This window comes from Cucumis sativus, chromosome 3, assembly GCF_000004075.3.
Source record: "Cucumis sativus cultivar 9930 chromosome 3, Cucumber_9930_V3, whole genome shotgun sequence".
In the NCBI taxonomy this organism is placed as follows: Eukaryota; Viridiplantae; Streptophyta; class Magnoliopsida; order Cucurbitales; family Cucurbitaceae; genus Cucumis; species Cucumis sativus.
In genome coordinates this window covers 38,393,519-38,413,439 of record NC_026657.2, presented here as the reverse complement: position 1 = coordinate 38,413,439, position 19,921 = coordinate 38,393,519, and the positions used below count along the sequence as shown (strand labels likewise).

The following is a 19,921-nucleotide window of genomic DNA, read 5'->3' as shown; positions in this document are numbered from 1 at the left end:
TATGAGAGAATGAAAGGAGATTAGGTGAGGTTAATGAGATATTATTTATTGGACATCACATTCCTCAAAGACAGTGGTTGAAGATTATTGTGTTTTGAAAATCTTTTTGTAAACATTTCCTCTCTTAACCTAATCCTTTCCCTCTCCAAATATTAGGTAATATAAATCATGCTTAATTGGACCATCACACCTCCACAAAATAATTTATTATTATAAATGTGTAAAAATGAAAAAGAAAAAAAAACAGTATAACTAGCTATTTTTCATCTTGTTTGACGTAAGTTGGCACAACCAAAATAAATTTTGCTATAGATTCTAAATATTTTCAGCAGTTTTTTTATTTACAATATTTTTTCTTTTATGGGTACAGGCTTTACTTTTTTGTTAAACCTCTTTTTGAATAAGTTTTATGTTTTTTAAATTTTAATCTTCCATTTCTCAAAAAACTGAGATCCAAACTTCCACAACAGAAATATAGTAAAAAAAAAGTTGCTTTTATATAAAAGATATAATTTTTAACGTGACATTTCTAAAAATAGCAAAATCAATTAAAATATTTATAAGTTATTCTATTTTAGATTTCTATTACTCTTATAATGGATAAAATATGAAAATTTTGCTATATATAATAAATGTTAGATCAAATTTGCTATTTTTTACCATTCCAATTGTTTAATTAGAATTGATGTATTTTGGAATATGATTTTTAATTGGTAAGAATGTAACTTTGTGAGAAGTGAAAAGAAATATGGGCCCACATGGAAAGCGATACCGGGCCCACTACTGCGATAGCCATCGTCGTTCACCAAACTAGACCACTCACTAAATGGGCCGTTGAGGGCCCATTAAGGAGCGGTCAAAATGACGCTTCTTGGCCTTGGTGCTAGTAAAGAAGTAAAGAACATTTTTCTATTTGGCTGAATTATAAAAAAATATTTTATTTCAAACAAATTAGTTAACTTTTATAATAACTTAAAAAGACACTCACTCAAAAATTGTTAAAACAATTTTTTATGGGGTTTTATTAAAGTAGAAAAAATAGGCAAACTATTTACCCTCCATCTCCTCTTGATAACATTATATTTTGTCAATATGGTGCAATCTCTTTGAATTCTTAGAATACAATAATTCATCTGCCACTGACACCGTAGTGAAATCGCTTATAATGAAATGATGGGTTCAAACTTTACAACCTTCCTCAGCCGTCCATCACCAAACACTCCGATCCAACGGCTCATATCGCCGAACCCGAAATTTCTTCTTCTTTGTTCTTTCTGCTGCTGAACGGCACCATTGTTGAGAGTCTTCACTTCAGCTTCTAAGTAAAGAATCTCTCACTATATTCATTTCCTTTCTCTTTCACCGCCATTCTTGTTCCCACCAGAAACTCAACATAATCGCCTTCAAAAACTTCATTCATCTTTCCTTCTTTTTCACCACAATTTCCACTAAATTTGGTGTAGAATTGAAGTTCGGTAATTACCCTTTTTCTCTACTTCCTTCGGTTTCTAAAGCTTTTCCACTTTTATGAACTTTTTTTTCTTTCTTTTTTGGTGTCTTTATGATGGATTCTGTTATCTGAACTTTTTTTTTCTTCTGCCTTCTATTTGGATTTTGGCAATTTTCTTTTGTTGGGTTTGTTCATTTTAACCTTTTCCCACTCTTCCATTTTAGTTGATTGTGATGCATTGTTACCAGATTGCTGATCAGGTCTTTAGCTTTGAAATAGGAACATTTTGTAGAAAGCAACCGATCAAAAAAATACATTGAGATCCACTTGCTATGAGGATGGATTATTATTGCATATGCACTTTGGGTTCTTTTGCTCTATTCTTTTAATGGTTTTTTTTTTTTTTTTTTCTTTCAGAAATGTTCCTTGAAGATCAGATGTTCTGTTCCTTTTCTGCATTATTGTTTGTAGGGATTTCTATAATTTTGTATCTGATTATGGGGTTTCATCCCTTTTTTTTCCTTCTCATTTTTGTATTGTAATTGTTTATCTTATTATGAGTATCGTCCAATATTCATTTTATATTGAATGTTTTTTCTGTTAATTTGCTAATCGTTCCTTTTGACTCAATAATTCTCGAAGCCTGCAGATCTAGATTGTGACACGAGCACAGTAGGACCTATTAAAATCTTGATTTTTTCAGGTTCAATTAATCATATGATGATATATGTATTTAGCTTGTTTTTGGACCTTACTACTCTATCTTGTCCATCTTGCTTCTGATTGTCTAACATCAAAAAAGTTCAACTCATAATCATGAAAATGTTGCTGTAGGTCGAGTAGATATCACTGAACAGAAAAAGGAAAAGGAAATAAGGAAGACAGAGAAAAGCTTCTTCAAAACTGTATGACAAGTGAAACTTACCTTGGGTAATCATTACCTTCTTTTCCTCGAGTCAGAGAGTAAAAACATGATTGAACAGAAGGGTTCTAATATATTAATGTAATCATGGGTGCAGACTTGATCAAGTGCAAAAGCAAAAGTGCTTCTTGTAGTCAAGGCTATAGCTTAGCAGATTTCCAAGTTGAGATTAATAGTTGTTGTTCAGCGCTTGAGGTATTTCAGGTATTCTCCATCTTCTTCTAAAGTTTTTTGAATGTAAATTCATGACTTTCATGGGCTGCTTTTTTCTCTTATCTTTACATTCGGTATCTTTGCTGTAGTCTAGTATGTTTTTCATAGTCCATGTATTTCGTTATCCAAATTCTTGTGCAAGGTATTTTATAATATGGACTCCAATGATTGATTATTGGTCTAATTGTAAGTTTTTCCACTTATTGTATGTTCCTTAATTGGTGCAGATTGGTTTATAGACAGCAAAGAGTTTCTGATGGATGGGTATTCTAGCAAAAGAGTTCATGTGGGAATTGTTTCTAGGAAGGGACCTGGTGTAGTTTTGAGGGATAACATGAAGCACAGGGATCAAAGTAATAAATGCAGCAATCGCCCTGGCTGCAATGGCAGGATATGCTCCAGTAGTGGTGCACAAGTTGGTTGTTCGAGTAAATTCAGCTCAAAAAGACCATTCCACAGCTCAAGTGGTAAAGAAGGTTTTGGAAGTTCCTCTGGAATCCAAAATCTCAGGAAATCTTTTCCAGATCCATTTGGAAAGTTATCATCTAAGCTTGAAACAGATTCATCTGAAAATGATAGCATTCAGGATGACTTGGAAGAACTGGAATTCATCTCACCTCATGGATTGTTCCATACAGGGCTTCATGCGAAATCTGAAAGTCCAGTGGTCGCTAATGCCATGCTGATGGAAAGGGGAAGCTGCAGTACGGACTCTAGCAATATATCTAAGAGAGTCTCCATTCAAAGTTATGAAGTGGACAATGAAGATCCTCATGCATCAATGAGGCCTAGAAGTCTTTGCCAGAAATCAAATGGTAGTTCCAGTAGGTACAATTCAAGAAACCTCACATGTGATTCTGTATCTGAAGTAATTCCATCAAATAATTCTTTACTGGAATCAAACCTTGTGAGAAGAAAGAATGTAATGAAGAAGATGACATTTGATGGTGAGAATAGTTCCAGTTCTAGAGGAAAGAAGGTGAGTGGAACTTCCCGAGGACAAAAGTGTATCTACCGGCATGGTATCTCTATTTCTGATCAAATACCAGGTCGAAACGTGTTTCACAGGAAAAATATTCTTTCATCACATGGGACTCGAAGTTTGACTAGTGTATGTAGTGGGGGAAGGCATTCTTACCAAGGCATAAGTGACAATTTGTCACTGCAGGATTCACTAGCAACGACTTCATGGAGGCCTCAGGCTAATGTCTCCAGTTCCTCAAATGCTTCTACTTCACTTCAGTTATCTTCAGAATCACACTCCAGGCAGCACACTACTTCCCCCAAACCAGAAGGCTATAGTCAAAGGCTACATGACATTAGACAAGCTACTTCTGCAGAAGTTGGTCTTTCAAGCACTTCAACAAATGCAAGCCGTTTTAGATGCCACAATGTCGATGGAATTGCTGAGGTATTCGACTTCTTTAGACTACGCATCTCATTTTTGTGGTTTTGAAAGAGAGTTGTCACTTAATTATTATGCATTTCACAGGTACTATTGGCGTTGGAGAGAATTGAACAAGAGGAGGAGCTAACTTATGAGGTGTGTAGTCTTTCGCTTCCTTTCATACTTTTAACTGAGAATCAAACATGCTGACAATCTCTTCATTTTGTCCTGCAGCAAACCATTCTTCTTGAGACGAGTGTGTTCCTCAATAGCCTGAACATCTATGATCAGCACAGAGACATGAGACTTGACATTGATAACATGACATATGAGGTTAGCACTTTTTTAAAGTAAAAAGTCAGTTGGATTACTTCTGCAATCAGCACATATCATATATAACGGTTTTGCCAAATACTCCTCTGCAGTAGTCTTCACCTCTCTTCTTCTGTTTTTAAACAGCAACTTTTAGATTTAGAAGAGAAAATGGGGACAGTAAGCACAGCACTGTCCGAAGAAGCGCTGACAAAATGCCTTAATAGAAGCATCTATCAGTCCAAACCTAAAGGAGTAACAGCCATGGATCCTATCGGGGAACTGAGTGATGTCAAATGCTGTATTTGTCAGGTTCCTTTTCATCTCCTTTCTTTACTTCGACTCATTTGATCGATTTAACACCAGGGAGAGTGATTTAGTGTGCAGATTGATAGAGAGCAAATGTGAAAATGACTTGAAAAACTGAATCAAAGTACCCTTTGGGTTTGAGAATAACATAGGCAACATGCGTGCAAATTCAAATTTCAAGGGCTAACAAATTCAAAATTATAGCTCTGTTCTCTGTTTCCTTTGATCTTCACTTGAGCAATCAGTCAATCACCTTGTTTTCAGGTCGTTCATTTTCACTTTAACATTATTATGTCTTAAACCTACCAAAGCGGGTGAGATCAGTAGTAATACGGCATACCTTGAAAGTCATCTTTACATTCCTTTTTTGCAGAATGATTTCTTTCATAGGAACTTGATAGTTTTTATTTGGTATGCCAGTGAGGAATTTAAATCTCTGTAAAAGAAAAATTGCTTTTTTGCAGGAAGAATATGTGAGTGGAGATGAAGTTGGGAGACTGCAATGTGAGCATCAGTATCATGTAGCATGCATTCAACAATGGTTGAGGTTGAAGAACTGGTGCCCCATTTGTAAATCATCAGCAGCAACTTCTCACCCTTTCAGATGATATAATAACCAAATTAAATTTTATCATCAAATAGTTTCCACTTTTTAAAGATTTAGGATTTACTGTATGGAACTTTATGTTTCTTTTGTACAAATTAAATCTGTTTTAATCTCTCCATTCACCAATTGCTGTTGATCTCAACTCTCTTATTGATTTGAATAAAAATTGTCCATAAGTTGATTGGAAATCCATGATTTCATCATTTGTGTGAATTAATTCAATTAATGTAGCTAATTAATTTATTGTAAACTGAACTTTAAAATTATGTTGATATCTAATTTCTATTGCATTATAAGTTCGACCTGTGAATTTAAAATTTTGACAGTACACAAATCTCTGTCAAATGAATATAAGACGCAGCTGAGCAAAGAGCAGAGTTGAACTCCTTAACTTTCGAAATTATAAAAACTGATTTCAACTTCTTTTTCACAAGCTCGAGAGGCTCAACAAAATTTCCTTTAAAAAGAAAAAAAAAAGTACCTTCAACTTCTGAAAAATGGAAGTGCTGATTAGACAACAAAATCAATGATAAAAATAGACAAAAGTCCACAAACCAAACTGCAGAAAAAAGTGAACCCATCAGAACAAGCTCATTACATAGGGGCTCCTGCCAATCCAATACATTATAATCTCGCAAATTACGCACATTTTGGATAATGAACAGAACGATCTCCATCTCCTACACGGGCATTGATTTACACCTGATTACAGAAACAGAACACTTGGAGCATGTACCAAGCCTATACAATTTGAAGCACATTAATAACCAAGACAATATTTTACCATGTGCATAGCTTAAGGTAGATATAGACACCAATTATCATTTCAAAGGTCAATGGTTTAATCAGTTGCTGAATCCTGAGAGAAAGCGTTCTTTTTTTCTTTTAAGTGCTTTGGTAGTGTGACTTCTACCTCATTTGAATATCTCATTGAGGCACCAAAGTCTTAAGCTAAAGAGTGCATGCAGGTCGATATAAACAAAGAACCATCGTAAAAGCTTCCTCCAGCCCACAAACAAAACAAGGCACATTAATATCAGCAATCGACTTACACGAAACAGAAGTCTACATAGCTGAGTGAGTAAAATGAAACCAGAATTCGCTGCACAAAGCACATGATCATCCTGAAAATCACAAGCGAACATCACATATAAATGGGAATTAAGAAACAGGATAAAGCACAAGGATAGTATTGCTGGTCAATTTCAAAATTTTCAAAGAATTCTGCATACCTTTAAAACAAGCATGCCACTGTTAGTATGAACAGCAAGGACAAAGACTGCAGTTTGATCATTTCTAAGTCCAGGATAACCAAGTTTTCAACATATTATACCAAATCATGGATCATTCAGCAGAAAAGTAGAAATTCTAAATTAAGAAGATATAAATTAGATAAGAGAACCATCTCCTCGAAACTTAATTAAATTAAATACTTAACATGTCCAAGTGCTCCCAAGTCAAAGAAAGATTAAGGATTTCTTTTTTCTTAATCAAAATCATATGAACAGTGTATTATCAAAAGTATTGACAGAAGTTGTATTCTGATCAGTAACGAAGTAAATTGTCTCTTAGCAGACATGTTATCTTAAAATCTCAACCTATCCCTAGTTAATTTATTTCCCTAAACAAACTTTACATCTCCCAAAAGAGAGAAAAAAAAGTTTCAATGGTGAGAGTCAATACAGCTTTTGACATGATACGTAAAGAAGGAAAGATACTGTCATATTGTTGTGCAATTAGCCACTTCACCTTGATTGCTTCTGAAATTCCTTCCCTTGTACATTATAGATTCTGAAGTTCATATTGAACTCGGCAATTGTTATTTCATAATATGACAAACAAGCAATATCATAAGAAGAAATCGGTAAAGCTATCAGAAGAAAACCAAATCAATAATATGATGATGGCAAGGCACTTGTGATAAAATAACAGATACACAGCACCAGGTCAAACTTTCCACAATCAGTACAATGCTTAATAGTACTTTAAATGCAAATATATTTTTCAATCAAGATTCAAATCATATCTTACAAAACCCAAGCACCAGCACATAGAAGTGTAGAATATCTGAGCAGGAAAGAAAAATTTTCTATTTCAAAAAAAGAACAGGTACCTTTTGAGTTATTATGGCCTTGTGCCTCTTGTCTACTTCAAACTTCAATCATGCCGTTAACCTTTAAGAAGAATTATCTGCATCCAATTGGCCATGGCACTCGTAGAGCATTGATTTGTTCAGTAGCAAGCAAGATATCTGGTTGCAGACACTTTGAAGTCAGGCTGTGCTGCTCCTGAGACTTGAACTTCCCACACATACACATTAACATTTATCTAGAGGGGCAGCTGACATTATTCATATCGTGAAGGTGGGATTAAGAATAACTAATTTCAGTTTGAAGATGAGACCAAAATCATAATATATTGATTAATCATATAGAAGAGCAAGGGAAAAAACCACGAAGTGCATTGAAATGGATGTTAATTTGTTATTGATATTGAAATTCCAATAAATTCTCAGATTCTAAAGATACATACAGAGCACCTGAAGCTCTCACCCAGGCGATTCATCTTTCACCAAACTAAATGACAGTATCCCTGCAAAACTTTTTTGATTCTCTCAAAAATAAGTTACACGAAAAGCTAAGTTACATGGTAGTGGCAAATGGGGTGAAGAAGAATGCTAAAAATGCAACAGAACAACCTTTTATGGGCATTCTGGCTGAAAGCTCCCTCTTTCTTAGTCGAGTTAATTCAACTTCCTCAATGGTGCAGGCAATAAAGTTACAATATATTAGCATGGAAACTTGGAGCCTGAACCAAATGGGAGCGATCAAGTATACCCCAGCAAGAAGGTAAGGACGGGATGATATCCCAGGTAAATTTTAAACCCCCAACGATCAGAACGACCAGCCTTGGATGGCTGTAGAATAATAAATAAAACCTTTGCGACTGCTTATTCCTCAAAGGCACGCATAGAAATTTTCTCCAACAGCAAAGGCCAGTCTTCCCCAAGCTGCTTTGGATTGAGCTCCATAGCAACTTTGAAATCAAGCAATGACACCGAGCATTCTAAACTCTTTTCCTGCAAAACTTCAGATCGCCCATTGCTGTTCTGTACACGTAGGTGGTTAGTAGGCCACATGCCATTTAAAACCTTCCCTTGATTTTGTTGCTTCTGGATAGGGTGCCCTGAATGTTCAAATGTAGACCTTGCTCTCACCAACTCAAGACAAGACTTTATCAATTGCTTCAGGTACACATCCAGAGTATTATTCAAGATGCTAGGACATTCCATAGAAACACCTTCAAGTCCTTGTGCAGATGCAATTTGCTCCATGCGTTTTCTCACTGTCTCTGAATCAGACAATCCAATACTGTCATAACAACTCAGAAAATCACTACTGCCACTACTGCTGACTGGCAAGGCCTTGCGTGCCCCACCTACACTAGCTGAACAAAATGGAATACCAAGAGGTGGAAGTAGAGGACCTCTCAGGAAGCTTAAGGGATCCGACTGTTCCACCTCCTCTCCTTCTTCAAGAATAGCTGCTTCTGTTGGATGTATCCTTGGTTTTTCTGATGGCCGTTGAACTGCACCATCTATGTCATTTTCAGGTAGCTCAGCTACTGATTGGAGATACCGTACTGGTCTCTGATAGTCACACAAGGTTACATTACCATTCTCTGTAATAACTTTGCTGCTGCTATCTTCAGAGCCAGTTGATTGATATGAAAGACATGTGCTTTTTCCATTTGGACCAAGCGGACTTGGCCTATCCCTAAACTTTCCACGTAAGCCAGATCTACCCTTCCGTGGGGATACCGGAAGAACTCCATTTGGCCAAATTGGTTTACTCTGATTCTGATTTGGAAAGGCAGATCCAGTTTGTTCGGGGCCATCTTCCCTGCAAGGAGAGTTGTTTGAAGCTTGTAACACAGATTGTGCATGTCCTGAAGCATTTATTGGTGGTGGGGTCTTGGCTACACAAGCATTCTTCAAAATTGACCTTATCAATTGATTGTGGAGCTGAATATTCTCCCTTCCAAGCACACGAACGCACACCTTATCAAATTCAACCTTGCTCATCTTCTGACCCAAGAATCTGCTCAAGAAGAAGAAGTACCGCTTGGACTTATCATTTCCAAGTTTTTTAACTATCTGAGCTTTCAAGTCACCTAAATCAATTCTGGAGCTGTGCTGAGGTTGCATTTCTCCAGAGGCCGGTTGGTTTCATACACTATAAACTGTAGCTCCAAACCCCAGTCACTAAAATTGAAGCTGAATTGTGGTATTGTACCAATACAAAAATCCCCCAGAATTTGTACTTCCACGTCATTCAGAACAAATCAAGTCTAAAACGCCGCACCATTTGAAGGAATATATATATATATATAAATATATTATATATACACACACACATATACATAATACGCGCACCAAGCAAAAAAGTGGGGGTTTTACAGCAGCCTGAAATCATAATTCAAGCAATGACTAAGTAACATTTAATTGGATAAGGATTCCTCAATAAAAAAAAACAAAGGCAACAAGCAATAAAACACAAACCCAGATCTATAGTCGCAAAAACCAAAACCCTAGAGATCAAAGAAGCTAAAATCACTAAACCCCCAGAAAGAAAAAAAAAAGAAAACGAGAAAAATCGAGGAAAGAAAGCTGTATTGATCATCGCGAAAAATCAAAGCCCTAACTTGAAATTGAAAAAAAGAAAGAAAAAAAAGGCACAAAAACACAAAAAAAGGAAACCCACTTACCTGGAAGAAGAAAGGCAAAGGACGCGAATTGCAGAAGGAGAGTAAGAAATAGAAGAAACCCTTGTTCGTAAAAGGGAATTGGGGATGTGGGTTGAAGTTGGAAGTAGGAAATTGGAAGTAAAAATGATGGAAAGATCAGTAAAGTGGATGATGAGGAAAGTTGGAAAAAAGGGGATTAATTGAAGAAGAAGAAGAATGAAGTTATGTAAATGGAAGAAGAAGAAGAGGAAGGAGAAGAAGAAGAAGAAGAAGAAGAAGAAGAAGGAGAAGAAGAAGAAGAAGAAGAAGAAGAAGAAGATTGTATGTATGTATGTATGTTGTTTTTGTGTGTATGTATGAATATGATGATTATGAAGAAGGTCTGACCTGAAGGAAAGAAAGGGGAAAAAGAAAAAAAAGAAAAAAACATAAACTTCGTTTTAGTTTTGGAAGAGAAGAATTGAAACCCAAAAAAAAAAAAAGAAAAAAGAAAACCAAAGTTCAGTGAGTGGGTCCCAATCCTCTCCCCTACCCAACCCTTCTTGGCTTTTTTTTTTTTCTCTCTTTTCTTACAACATATATATACACACACAATCACACATTGTATTAATTTTTCTTTTAGATTTATCGGAATTTTCGTGTTTTCATAGATTTGATATTGACGGAGGTATGAATCCGTATTTTAATTGTATGATAGAAAAGTGGATGAAATGTATAAGTATAAGCAACAAAATGTTACTAATTTAGATATTATAAATAATATACGTTTTAACTAGTTTAAAGTTTGTATAATGTTTTTTTTTTTATAATTCTAATTAAACCAACATTTTATTCATACTATCATTTGTTTTTTTTTGTAAAAATAAGATATCAATATTTCTTTTGGCATCGGCATTTTAAGCTTTGTACGCACTTTATGTGTTATATTTGAAAAGTTATGAAACATTCCACTGGGGTATGAGTGCATATGTTTATATACTTAAAATATATAGGGTAAAATTGTGAAAACCATTGTGAAATATGTTGTGGTTATAATTATATTTTTAAAGTTTGAATGGTAAAAACTGAGTCAAATTTGACTTTTTATTTTGAAAGTTGAACTATCAAATGATAACACTGATAGAAAATTAACACACTTAAATCATAAAAAATAAATTAGTTTAAAATAATAGTAATAAAAGTTGAACTTTCAAATCATAATAATTCGTTTAACAATAGCGAATCTTTTGATTCATTTCTAGTTGTTCAAGTTGCCAAGCACGATACACATATTTTATGCATCTGTTAGCTTCATTCCACCATGCATACCTTTACTACATGGTCGCCTATACTGATATTATGTGCACATAACAGTTAGGACTTTGATAGGAAAATACTAATGATTTGAATACAATTCCACATTCATCTTAAACAATATAAAACTTTCATTTATAAAAAAAGAACTCATTAATTCTAGGCCATTGTTGATGAGCTTAACCTCTGTCAAGTTGAGGGCGTTCAGAGCCATCTTTATTTCGATCTTGATCTTCTCCCTTTCATTTGTTATTTTTTAACTATCTTATCGTTGGTCCAAAATCCACCCACAACAATATGTACAATAACCGATTTGTTAATGTATTTGAGTTTATAGAATAATTTATTATAAAAGTGAGCTTACAATCACTAAATTGCATGAAGTTTCAAAGACCAATCAACTTTGTTTTTGTTTGTAATTCTTTGAATCCTAGAAAAAGAGTTAAATACATTAAGTTTGACCACTTGAATTGAGATGTATGTTTTAAATATCCCTTAATCTTCTAATTTGTATTTATGAGTTGTTTAGCATAAATTCTAAGACAACATAAAATACATCATAAATTATTTAGCTCAAGTTCAAATTTAAAAACGAATCATTAAATTATTTACAAAAAAAAAAAATTAATGAGACTACGAAGAATTTAGTTTATTTTGTAAATCGTTTTTAAATTTTAGTATTTTTTAAAATGTCCATTCTAAAAACTTATTAAACAATTTAAATTTAGGGTCTAAGCACGAGTCTCCTAATGCATTCTATGTTATAAGTTTTTTTCAAATACGGTAATAATTTTAAAGAATATAATAACATTTTTGGGGGATTTTTTCAAAATTAGAGAGACATTTGTAAAATTAACAAAAAAAATTATAATAATAGAATTCATGTCACTATATTTTCTAAATTGTAAAAGTAGTTAATTTCAAAGCAAATAATCCTCTTATAGTCGTACGATGACTCTATAATTTATCTAATTACTTGTCATATTTATAATATGCAAAAAAAGTGGTGTTATGAGCTATTTTTTTTCTAAATTTTTTTTTCATTTAATGCAAAATTTTCAAATTATAACAAAACAACAAAATATTTACATTATATAGAATAATTTTGAAAACGGAAAAAGTCTATAGACCCACAATGAAATACAAAAAATGATTCGTCAACACGCGATTAATCGACCACACGCTAGCGTGTAATTCTTCTTTTAAACGATCATGACACACAATCATGAACCAATATCGTTTAGATATTGGTACATGATCGCCAAGATCTAAACGATGGTGTACCAAGATCATTAATATCTAGACGATTTTTGTTCAAGACGTGTACCAAGATCTTTTATATTTGGTACACAATTATTTGGATTTAGAAAAGAAAATATGAGAAATGATGACGTTTGGATTGAATTAAGAACAATTTTTTTTTCAATAATACATTTCCTTTTAAACACTTTTTTAGAAATGAGTTTAAAATTTAAACACTTAATATTTAGTTAGATTTTTTTATAAGTGTTTATATTAGAATTTGGTTTTTAAAGATTTCTCCAAAACAAATTATTTTATAAATGAATTTTTAAAAAATACATTATTTTAATTTGCCAAACAGTATTTCTTAATTATTTTTTTAATAGATTTTTGAATTTTATTGATGAATTTCTAAATGTATATTTTAATAGTTGAATTTTTATTTTTATGATAATATTCTATCGAAAATAAAATAACATTGAAAATGTATATACATTTCAAGTTGTAGATTGAAAAATGAGATTAAACTTTAAAAAACTATAATATTTTTTTGAGAAGAATTGGTAACGGTGGTGAGGACGAAAAGTGGCATCCCCGACCTGTCCTTGTGCCACGGACATCTCTACTCACACCAAAACTAATTTGGAACATTTTTTAAGGTTAAATTATACGAAAAAAAAGCATATTCTTGAATATTATCATTTGTGAACAAAATAATAATAAATGTATTATTAATAACCGATGAATAATGATCAAACTTAATAACCTAACCAAATTTATCATAGTAAAAATAATTATCACTAACCACAATAAATTTAAATATAATATTAGTGGATAAATAATTTAAAAACTTTAATAAACAATCTTATATAGTTTTAAAAATAAATTTTATTTCTTACAACGACAACAAATTCATGGACAGACACACGTAAATTCTTTTTTTTTTTTTGTAATAAAACGATATATTTTTATTATAAATCAATTTCAAAGGTAGTTTCTAACTTATTTTAGTTATTTTAAGTGCCAAAAAGTTGTTTAAACACCAATTAATGAACCAAATATTATGAAAAATTATTAGTTTTAAAGTTGGTTTGATTGTATGGACCATTTAAGATATAGCAATAATGTTCTTTTATTAGTAGAAGAAGTATGAATTAAAGGGAACTATCTTTTGTTAATGAAGCACTCTTCTCAACCATATTAACTGTCCTCTCTTGTGCCCATTTTTCTCATAAGTTTCTTTCTTTCTTTCTTATTTTAGCTTTTTTCTCTCTCTCTCTTCATATTAGACTATGGAAGCAATTTGAATATCAAACCTTTGTTTGTTAGATTTTAATTAGTTTTGTTTATTAAAACTAAATTTCAAGAATAAGAGTATGACTTTGTCTTTATTCGTATTTTGATTTTTTTTTTAATCTTTGAAATTGTGTTTAAAAAAGATAAGCTTTGAATTTAGCACATAATAATTTATTGATGCTAAAATCTACCGTGGAAAAACACATTTAAGAGTATCTCTGTCCAATTTCTACTAACAACGTGATAATTAAGAGTAATTTTGAAGAATCAAATCTTGTTTTACAAGCGTCGAACACTATAGTTTTTCTTTGTGTTTTTTTCTCTCTTTGTCAAACGAGTGATATTTTGTTTTATCACTGGAGGTAGAGATGTTTATTTATCTCATAGGGACCCTCTTTTGAAAAAAAGAAGAGAATCTCTGCTTGGACAAGGAATTTGGAGAAATTTCTCCATGTTAGAGGTTGGACTAACTTGAGATGGTGGCGAGAACCTGATCCCGAGTTGACTCCCCCTACATAGGATTTGATGGGGATGTGGTTTGAAATATAGGCAGGAATGGAAAAGCTTCTTTGTCTCTCCCGTCCCACCCATCGACACCTCTATAAAGTATGTGAGATGGTTGTTTAAAGCAAAAGGTTTAAAATCTTTTTTGCAATCGATTTTTCTTTGACAATAAGTCTTCAAAGGGTTTGGATCTCAACGGGCGTCGTTCTGCATATTCAAAATTAAATCTAAAAAAATAAATAAATAGTTGTTTTTAAAGTTAAATATAAGAAAATTTTTAAATTGGTGAAATCGTTTTTTCTTTCTCTTTTTCTTTTTTGTTTGAAAAACGGTTAAATGGCATTAACAAACATGATTTGCACGTGATTTTAATTTAAAGTTACCCCTCAAACGTTGGAGGTGAGGTTCTTCGTTCGACTCCCCACCAGCTGGGCCTAAACTGGAAAGGCCGTTCTAATTGGGCTCATTTGAAAGCAGGACCAATCGGCCCAATTATAAGATGCTGGGCCTCGCATAATCAAACTGAAAAGTTTGGGTTGTAAACTGAGCCCATTTTTAACACAATAGATGCCCAAATCCAGACCGATTAAGTTGATTTAATAACAATTGTAATTGAGGATCATTTTGCAACATTTTAGAAAAGGTAAAGAAGGAGATTATTAGATTATTTGAATGCTAAGAGCGAGTGTTAGTGCAAGTGTGTCAAAGTGATATAGCGTGTGAAAATACTGTCATACACAGATAATCTTAATTTCATATCATCAAAATCACCAGAGTATAATATGGATAATTTGCACACTTTTAATGTGTTCTAACAATGGCAAATGATCATCATTTATTATTTTTATGAATTTGAGCAAATGACATTAATCAGCATAAATTTAGGTCATGTTTACTAATTTTTAATCAATATTATCGATAATGGTAATGAATTTGCATGCATGTATCAATCTTAATAATTGGAGGTTCCTTTCATTATATTTACTACAAATTGATGAAACCTTCCTAAACGAATTAATTGGTGTTAGAGAATTGGTGTTAGAGAAAACGCAGTGAAATATACATAATTAAAAGAATGGCCATTTTATATCTCTAATTAATTAAAACATAGTAATTAACTAATATGTTATATGAATGGAAAAACCTCTCCATGTTTATTTACTTAATTCAATTTTTTATATTTTAAAATGTGTGCACCCAAATTATCATGAAAAGAATATATAATCTCAAAAAAAAAAAAGTTGATTCTCACCAATTATAATTACTCTTTTGAAATAAACACAAAAATTCAAATTCCAATTTAGAAACGAACAAAAACCCTGTAATCTTCCTAAAAATACGTCTAACTATTTTATGACTATTTTATTTAATTTGCTGAGGTGTGATATAAGTGTATCCCATTGTAATAACTTTTTTTTTACTGGGATAAGATGGATGCATCTATCTTTGTTTGTATTCTCTCTTTCTCATTCAAACAAATAATTAAAAGATTTTATATATAAATTAGTCAGATGAATGCACGGTTATGCATGATTTTCTTTATGATTTAATCTGATTTATGTAAAATATTTAAGTATCATTTTTTATCCACTTAAATTGCTTTATTTTAAAATTATAATATACCTTGTATGTTGGAGGGAGGATTTGAACCAAAAACTTTATTTTTTCACGTATTTAAAATTTAAATTTAGTTTGTTAACTTTTTTTTTTTTCGTTTTTCCACGTTATTGTCTTTTCTTACTTGAAAATTATTAGTATTGTGAATCAATTTTGATCTTTCTAAAAACCCTTTTCTAAAGAAAAAACAGATGGTAAAAAAAAAACTTTAGAAGCTACCACGTCTTACACTAATATAGAATACGATGAACTTATAAGAAACACAGTTTATTTGTCAAACTTCAAAATGTTGTATTTAACGAGCTTCACTAATCTAGAATACGATGAATTTATATACATTTTAGTTGAATAAGAGGCAAGATGTCACACTCTAATTTCTATCTTTTTGATTAAGAGTATATACTTTATTCTTGTTAAGTATAACTCCTTATATTGACGATTAGTTAACAACTTTGCCACTTCATGAATTAAAATATAACATATTATTTATTAACTTTATGAATCGATAAAATGACGAATTGTGACATGCACATAACTTAGTGGGACATGTTCTTAATTAGTAGTGGAATAATATGGTTGAAATTATAATTAATTTTGATTAAGAGAGCACTTTCATCACAATACAATGGGTTTTTTTTTTTCTTTCTCACAATATTATTATTTATTGTTGATTGATTCCTTTTGTTTTTGTCTTTTATAAACAAAAGGGTTTATTTTGAAAATGGTTCACCAAACTTTATCCATTTACTTAAATTAATTTTGTTAGGAACTATTTCACTTTGGAGCTGTCCCATTCTAAGTGCTTTTAATTAGCTAAAGCAAAAAGAAAAATGACCTAATAGAGTATGAAAAGTGACATTAAAAGATGCTTTTTACTCACATGCAATGCACATACAATATCTAAATACGAACAAACTACATGGGCTAACACAATGTGATTTTAATGTTGTCGGTGTCATTTTAAATCATATAACTATGTATAGATACAGAGTTAGTTGTTCCATTTACATTCTCAAACTTTCGATTGTACAAATCGAACTAAACTCACAAACTTGTTCTTGTGTTAAATTTACATAATTGTAGAAATTATAACAATGGTAAGAGACTTTGTAGGGATGATATTGTAAATATAACATTCTTTGGAGATTTAGTACAAATGCAAAAGAGTACTAATTAGCAAATTTTAGATTGAACTATCGAAGTCTATTAGTGATCGACTTGCTGATAAAAGTCTATTAGTAACAGAGTCAATTGAGATAGAATTTACCATTAATACATTTTACTACATTTAGAGTTCTTTTTAGTTCTAAAAGTACTATACATAATTGCAATTACCCTTAGTTTTGTATTCTGAGAATCCGATTTCTACAACTATGTCTAATTTTAATATTTATATAAATTTGAGCGCTCAATTTATTCTATTAAAATTAAAAGTTTGAATGTATTTTTTAAGAGTAGTTTTTGCCATTAATCCTTATTTACCCGTTTTTGATCAAAATTATCCAACTTTAGCAGAGAGAGAGAGAGATTTGATTTGATAGTCATTTTGGAGGGTTTCTTTTTTCTTTTCCAAATTTCATCAAATTAACAAACCCTAAATAGAGAGGAAGTGTTTTTTCTTCTTCCCAATTTTATCAAAATTACTAACACTACAATGGAGAAAGAGCCTTATCTATCTATATATAATATTCCTTTTCTTTTCAAGTTGGTCAGATCCACTTTTGATACATTTTTCCCCAAGAGAGAAGGGGTTGAGAAAATTAATTGAAGGTTAAACTATACATCTAAATGACAACTCAAAATCACACTAAGTAGGCACAAAAGTAAAACTCACCTCACATGGAATCTCAGATAAAAACAAAAGTGAAAACTTGATGAAACTTGATCAAGAAACTTCCAACCAATCGTAATCAACGTAATTCAACTGACATATAAATAAGATAAGATCAAGAGGTATGTAATCCAAATCCTCGATTTTAAATTTGAGTAAAGTTGCTTCACTATATTAAAAAAAAATAAAAAATTAAAAGTTCACTCATTAATTTTGTTGTTCTTTTTTCACATTTGTGGAAAGGAGAAGTAGCCAAAGGGGACCTCTGTTTTGCCTCTTTCTCTCAAATTATATAACCATAAACCAATCATTACAATTTTTTTGAAACAGTTCACATCAAAATGAAGATCCAATTCTTTCTTTTTCTTCTTCTTCTTCTTCATTCAATTTGCTGTTTTGCTCAGCTTCACCTCAATTTTTATCAAAATTCATGTCCAAATGTTGAGTCCATTGTTAGAGCTGCAGTGAAACAGAAATTTGAACAGACTTTTGTCACTGCCCCTGCCACTCTAAGGCTCTTCTTCCATGACTGTTTTGTTAGGGTATTCCTAAACTCCTCTTTCTTGTTTCTTTGATGAGAATTCTTTTAGATTTTGATGAATTTGAGAATGTTCTTTCTTTTTGTTTTTGTTTGTTTTTTTTTTCTTGAGACAGGGTTGTGATGCTTCTGTGTTGATCCAAACAAATAACCACACTTCTGAGAAAGATAATGCAGAGAATCTTTCGCTCGCCGGAGACGGTTTCGACACTGTGATCAAAGCTAAGGCTGCTGTGGATAGCGTGCCAGGATGTAAGAATAAGGTTTCTTGTGCTGACATTTTGGCTTTGGCTACTAGAGATGTTGTAGCTTTGGTAAGTAACTTCTGAATATCGAACCACTTGGTGTGTCACAAGCCAGTTCTTAAGAGCAAAAAGCTTTCTTTGAGTTATGTTACTTGGTGTTTGTCCATGTAGAATCATGTCTTGTTCATTCAGTAGTTGGACTTAGGGAGTTGTTGTTATCTTGCAGACGGGAGGACCGTCATATGCCGTGGAGTTAGGAAGACGAGATGGGCAAATCTCGACAAGAAAGAGTGTTCGACATCACCTTCCTAAGCCTGATTTTGGATTAAATCAACTCAATGCTATGTTTGCAAAACATGGTCTAACTCAAACAGACATGATTGCTCTCTCAGGTAAGAGAGAGCTTTGAATAATTTTGGAAAAGGTAAAATACAATTGGATTCTAGTTTTGATGAATTTGTATTGTTGTTTCTTTTAGGTGCACATACAATTGGATTCTCACATTGCAAGCACTTCTCCAAAAGGCTATACAGTTTCCACAGCAAAAACAGAATTGACCCGACGTTTAATCCAACGTATGTCGATGAGCTCAAGAGGGAATGCCCGAGAAACGTCGACCAGAGAATTGCGATCGACATGGACTCAACGTCGTCGTTCACATTCGACAACATGTACTTTAAGAATCTGCAGATGGGAAAAGGATTGTTCACCTCAGACCAAGTGTTGTTCACAGATCCAAGATCAAGAAAAACAGTGAACTTATTTGCTTCCAACAATACAGCTTTTGAGCAAGCTTTCGTAGTTGCAATGACAAAGCTTGGGAGAGTTGGAGTCAAAACAAAAAACCAAGGAGAGATCAGAATTGATTGTTCATCAGTGAACTAAAAGAAAATCACCTTTCTTGTAACAGTCAACAATAAATTTGTACAATGTACGGATGACCCATTTATGGAGGCATTAATGCAAAATGATCTAATCCTAAAAAAACGAATGAAAAACTAATCTTTTGTTGATGTCACAGAACACTAGCGTATTACAGATGTTCCTCTCATTGCGTTAGGGCTTTGACTATTTTGCGATGAGTAAGACATCTCTAACACGATATGAAGGTTAGCTTTCATTTGGTTTTTCAAAATTGAGTCATTTTGCAAGAACACCACTTGTATTAGGTCATTCATACAAAAATCTCTATCAATAAACTGTTAACAGAAAGAATTTGCTCTGTTTTTTCGTTATGCGAATCGGTTTAATACCTTTTTCCTTTTCTCTTGTTTGGACAAGGTGAGGGCCATTGGAAAGTATTATGGTTTATATATTAAAGGGGTCTTTCTTACAATTGTTTTTCTCAATGAAGTTCAAAAAAGAAGAGCTATCACTATCAACAGAGAACCATAATTGCTTTGCCTTAG

At 32.5% G+C, this 19,921-nt stretch overlaps 3 protein-coding genes across 12 annotated transcripts; 2 read left to right on the top strand and 1 right to left on the bottom strand.

The window, feature by feature from the left end:
• The first annotated feature begins 1,151 nt into the window (after positions 1 to 1,151).
• LOC101218753 lies at positions 1,152 to 5,390 on the top strand. 6 transcript variants are annotated; one of them, XM_031882967.1, is made up of 8 exons: positions 1,152 to 1,475; positions 2,285 to 2,355; positions 2,470 to 2,567; positions 2,813 to 3,996; positions 4,078 to 4,128; positions 4,207 to 4,305; positions 4,432 to 4,596; positions 5,058 to 5,390. In XM_031882967.1, the coding sequence occupies exons 4-8, from the start codon at positions 2,842 to 2,844 to the stop codon at positions 5,199 to 5,201; spliced, it is 1,614 nt and encodes a 537-aa protein (XP_031738827.1). In that variant the 5' UTR covers positions 1,152 to 1,475; positions 2,285 to 2,355; positions 2,470 to 2,567; positions 2,813 to 2,841; the 3' UTR covers positions 5,202 to 5,390. The 6 variants fall into 6 exon arrangements, with proteins under 6 accessions (XP_031738827.1, XP_031738826.1, XP_031738824.1 ...); XM_031882966.1 differs by having other exon boundaries at positions 2,285 to 2,380; XM_031882964.1 differs by having other exon boundaries at positions 1,158 to 1,475; positions 2,470 to 2,576.
• A 370-nt stretch (positions 5,391 to 5,760) lies between these two features.
• Positions 5,761 to 10,418, bottom strand: LOC101212293. Of its 5 annotated transcripts, XR_004215400.1 has the most exons (4): positions 9,968 to 10,418; positions 6,433 to 9,665; positions 6,253 to 6,324; positions 5,761 to 5,902 (listed from the first exon to the last, which is right to left on the bottom strand). XR_004215400.1 is itself a non-coding variant. In XM_004136402.3 (2 exons), exon 2 carries the CDS (start codon positions 9,405 to 9,407, stop codon positions 8,151 to 8,153), a length of 1,257 nt encoding a protein of 418 aa, XP_004136450.1. In that variant the 5' UTR covers positions 9,408 to 9,665; positions 9,968 to 10,418; the 3' UTR covers positions 5,761 to 8,150. The 5 variants fall into 5 exon arrangements, 1 of the variants encoding a protein (XP_004136450.1); XR_004215399.1 differs by having other exon boundaries at positions 6,253 to 9,665; XR_004215397.1 differs by having other exon boundaries at positions 5,761 to 6,324.
• A 7,565-nt stretch (positions 10,419 to 17,983) lies between these two features.
• On the top strand, positions 17,984 to 19,747 carry LOC101218982 (peroxidase 45). Its single transcript, XM_004136264.3, has 4 exons — positions 17,984 to 18,271; positions 18,384 to 18,581; positions 18,739 to 18,904; positions 18,991 to 19,747. Exons 1-4 carry the CDS (start codon positions 18,071 to 18,073, stop codon positions 19,395 to 19,397), a joined length of 972 nt encoding a protein of 323 aa, XP_004136312.1. The 5' UTR covers positions 17,984 to 18,070; the 3' UTR covers positions 19,398 to 19,747.
• The last annotated feature ends 174 nt before the right edge of the window (positions 19,748 to 19,921 follow it).

What these genes read in the sequence shown, in the direction of transcription:
- LOC101218753 (XM_031882967.1), top strand. Translation starts at nt 2,842, where the DNA reads ATGGATGGGTATTCTAGCAAAAGAGTTCATGTGGGAATTGTTTCTAGG. An exon ending in ATGTCGATGGAATTGCTGAG is followed by an intron (nt 3,997 to 4,077) that starts GTATTCGACTTC and finishes TGCATTTCACAG; the next exon opens with GTACTATTGGCGTTGGAGAG. An exon ending in TCAAATGCTGTATTTGTCAG is followed by an intron (nt 4,597 to 5,057) that starts GTTCCTTTTCAT and finishes GCTTTTTTGCAG; the next exon opens with GAAGAATATGTGAGTGGAGA.
- LOC101212293 (XM_004136402.3), bottom strand. Translation starts at nt 9,407, where the DNA reads ATGCAACCTCAGCACAGCTCCAGAATTGATTTAGGTGACTTGAAAGCT.
- LOC101218982 (XM_004136264.3), top strand. Translation starts at nt 18,071, where the DNA reads ATGAAGATCCAATTCTTTCTTTTTCTTCTTCTTCTTCTTCATTCAATT. An exon ending in TCCATGACTGTTTTGTTAGG is followed by an intron (nt 18,272 to 18,383) that starts GTATTCCTAAAC and finishes TTCTTGAGACAG; the next exon opens with GGTTGTGATGCTTCTGTGTT. An exon ending in CTAGAGATGTTGTAGCTTTG is followed by an intron (nt 18,582 to 18,738) that starts GTAAGTAACTTC and finishes GTTATCTTGCAG; the next exon opens with ACGGGAGGACCGTCATATGC.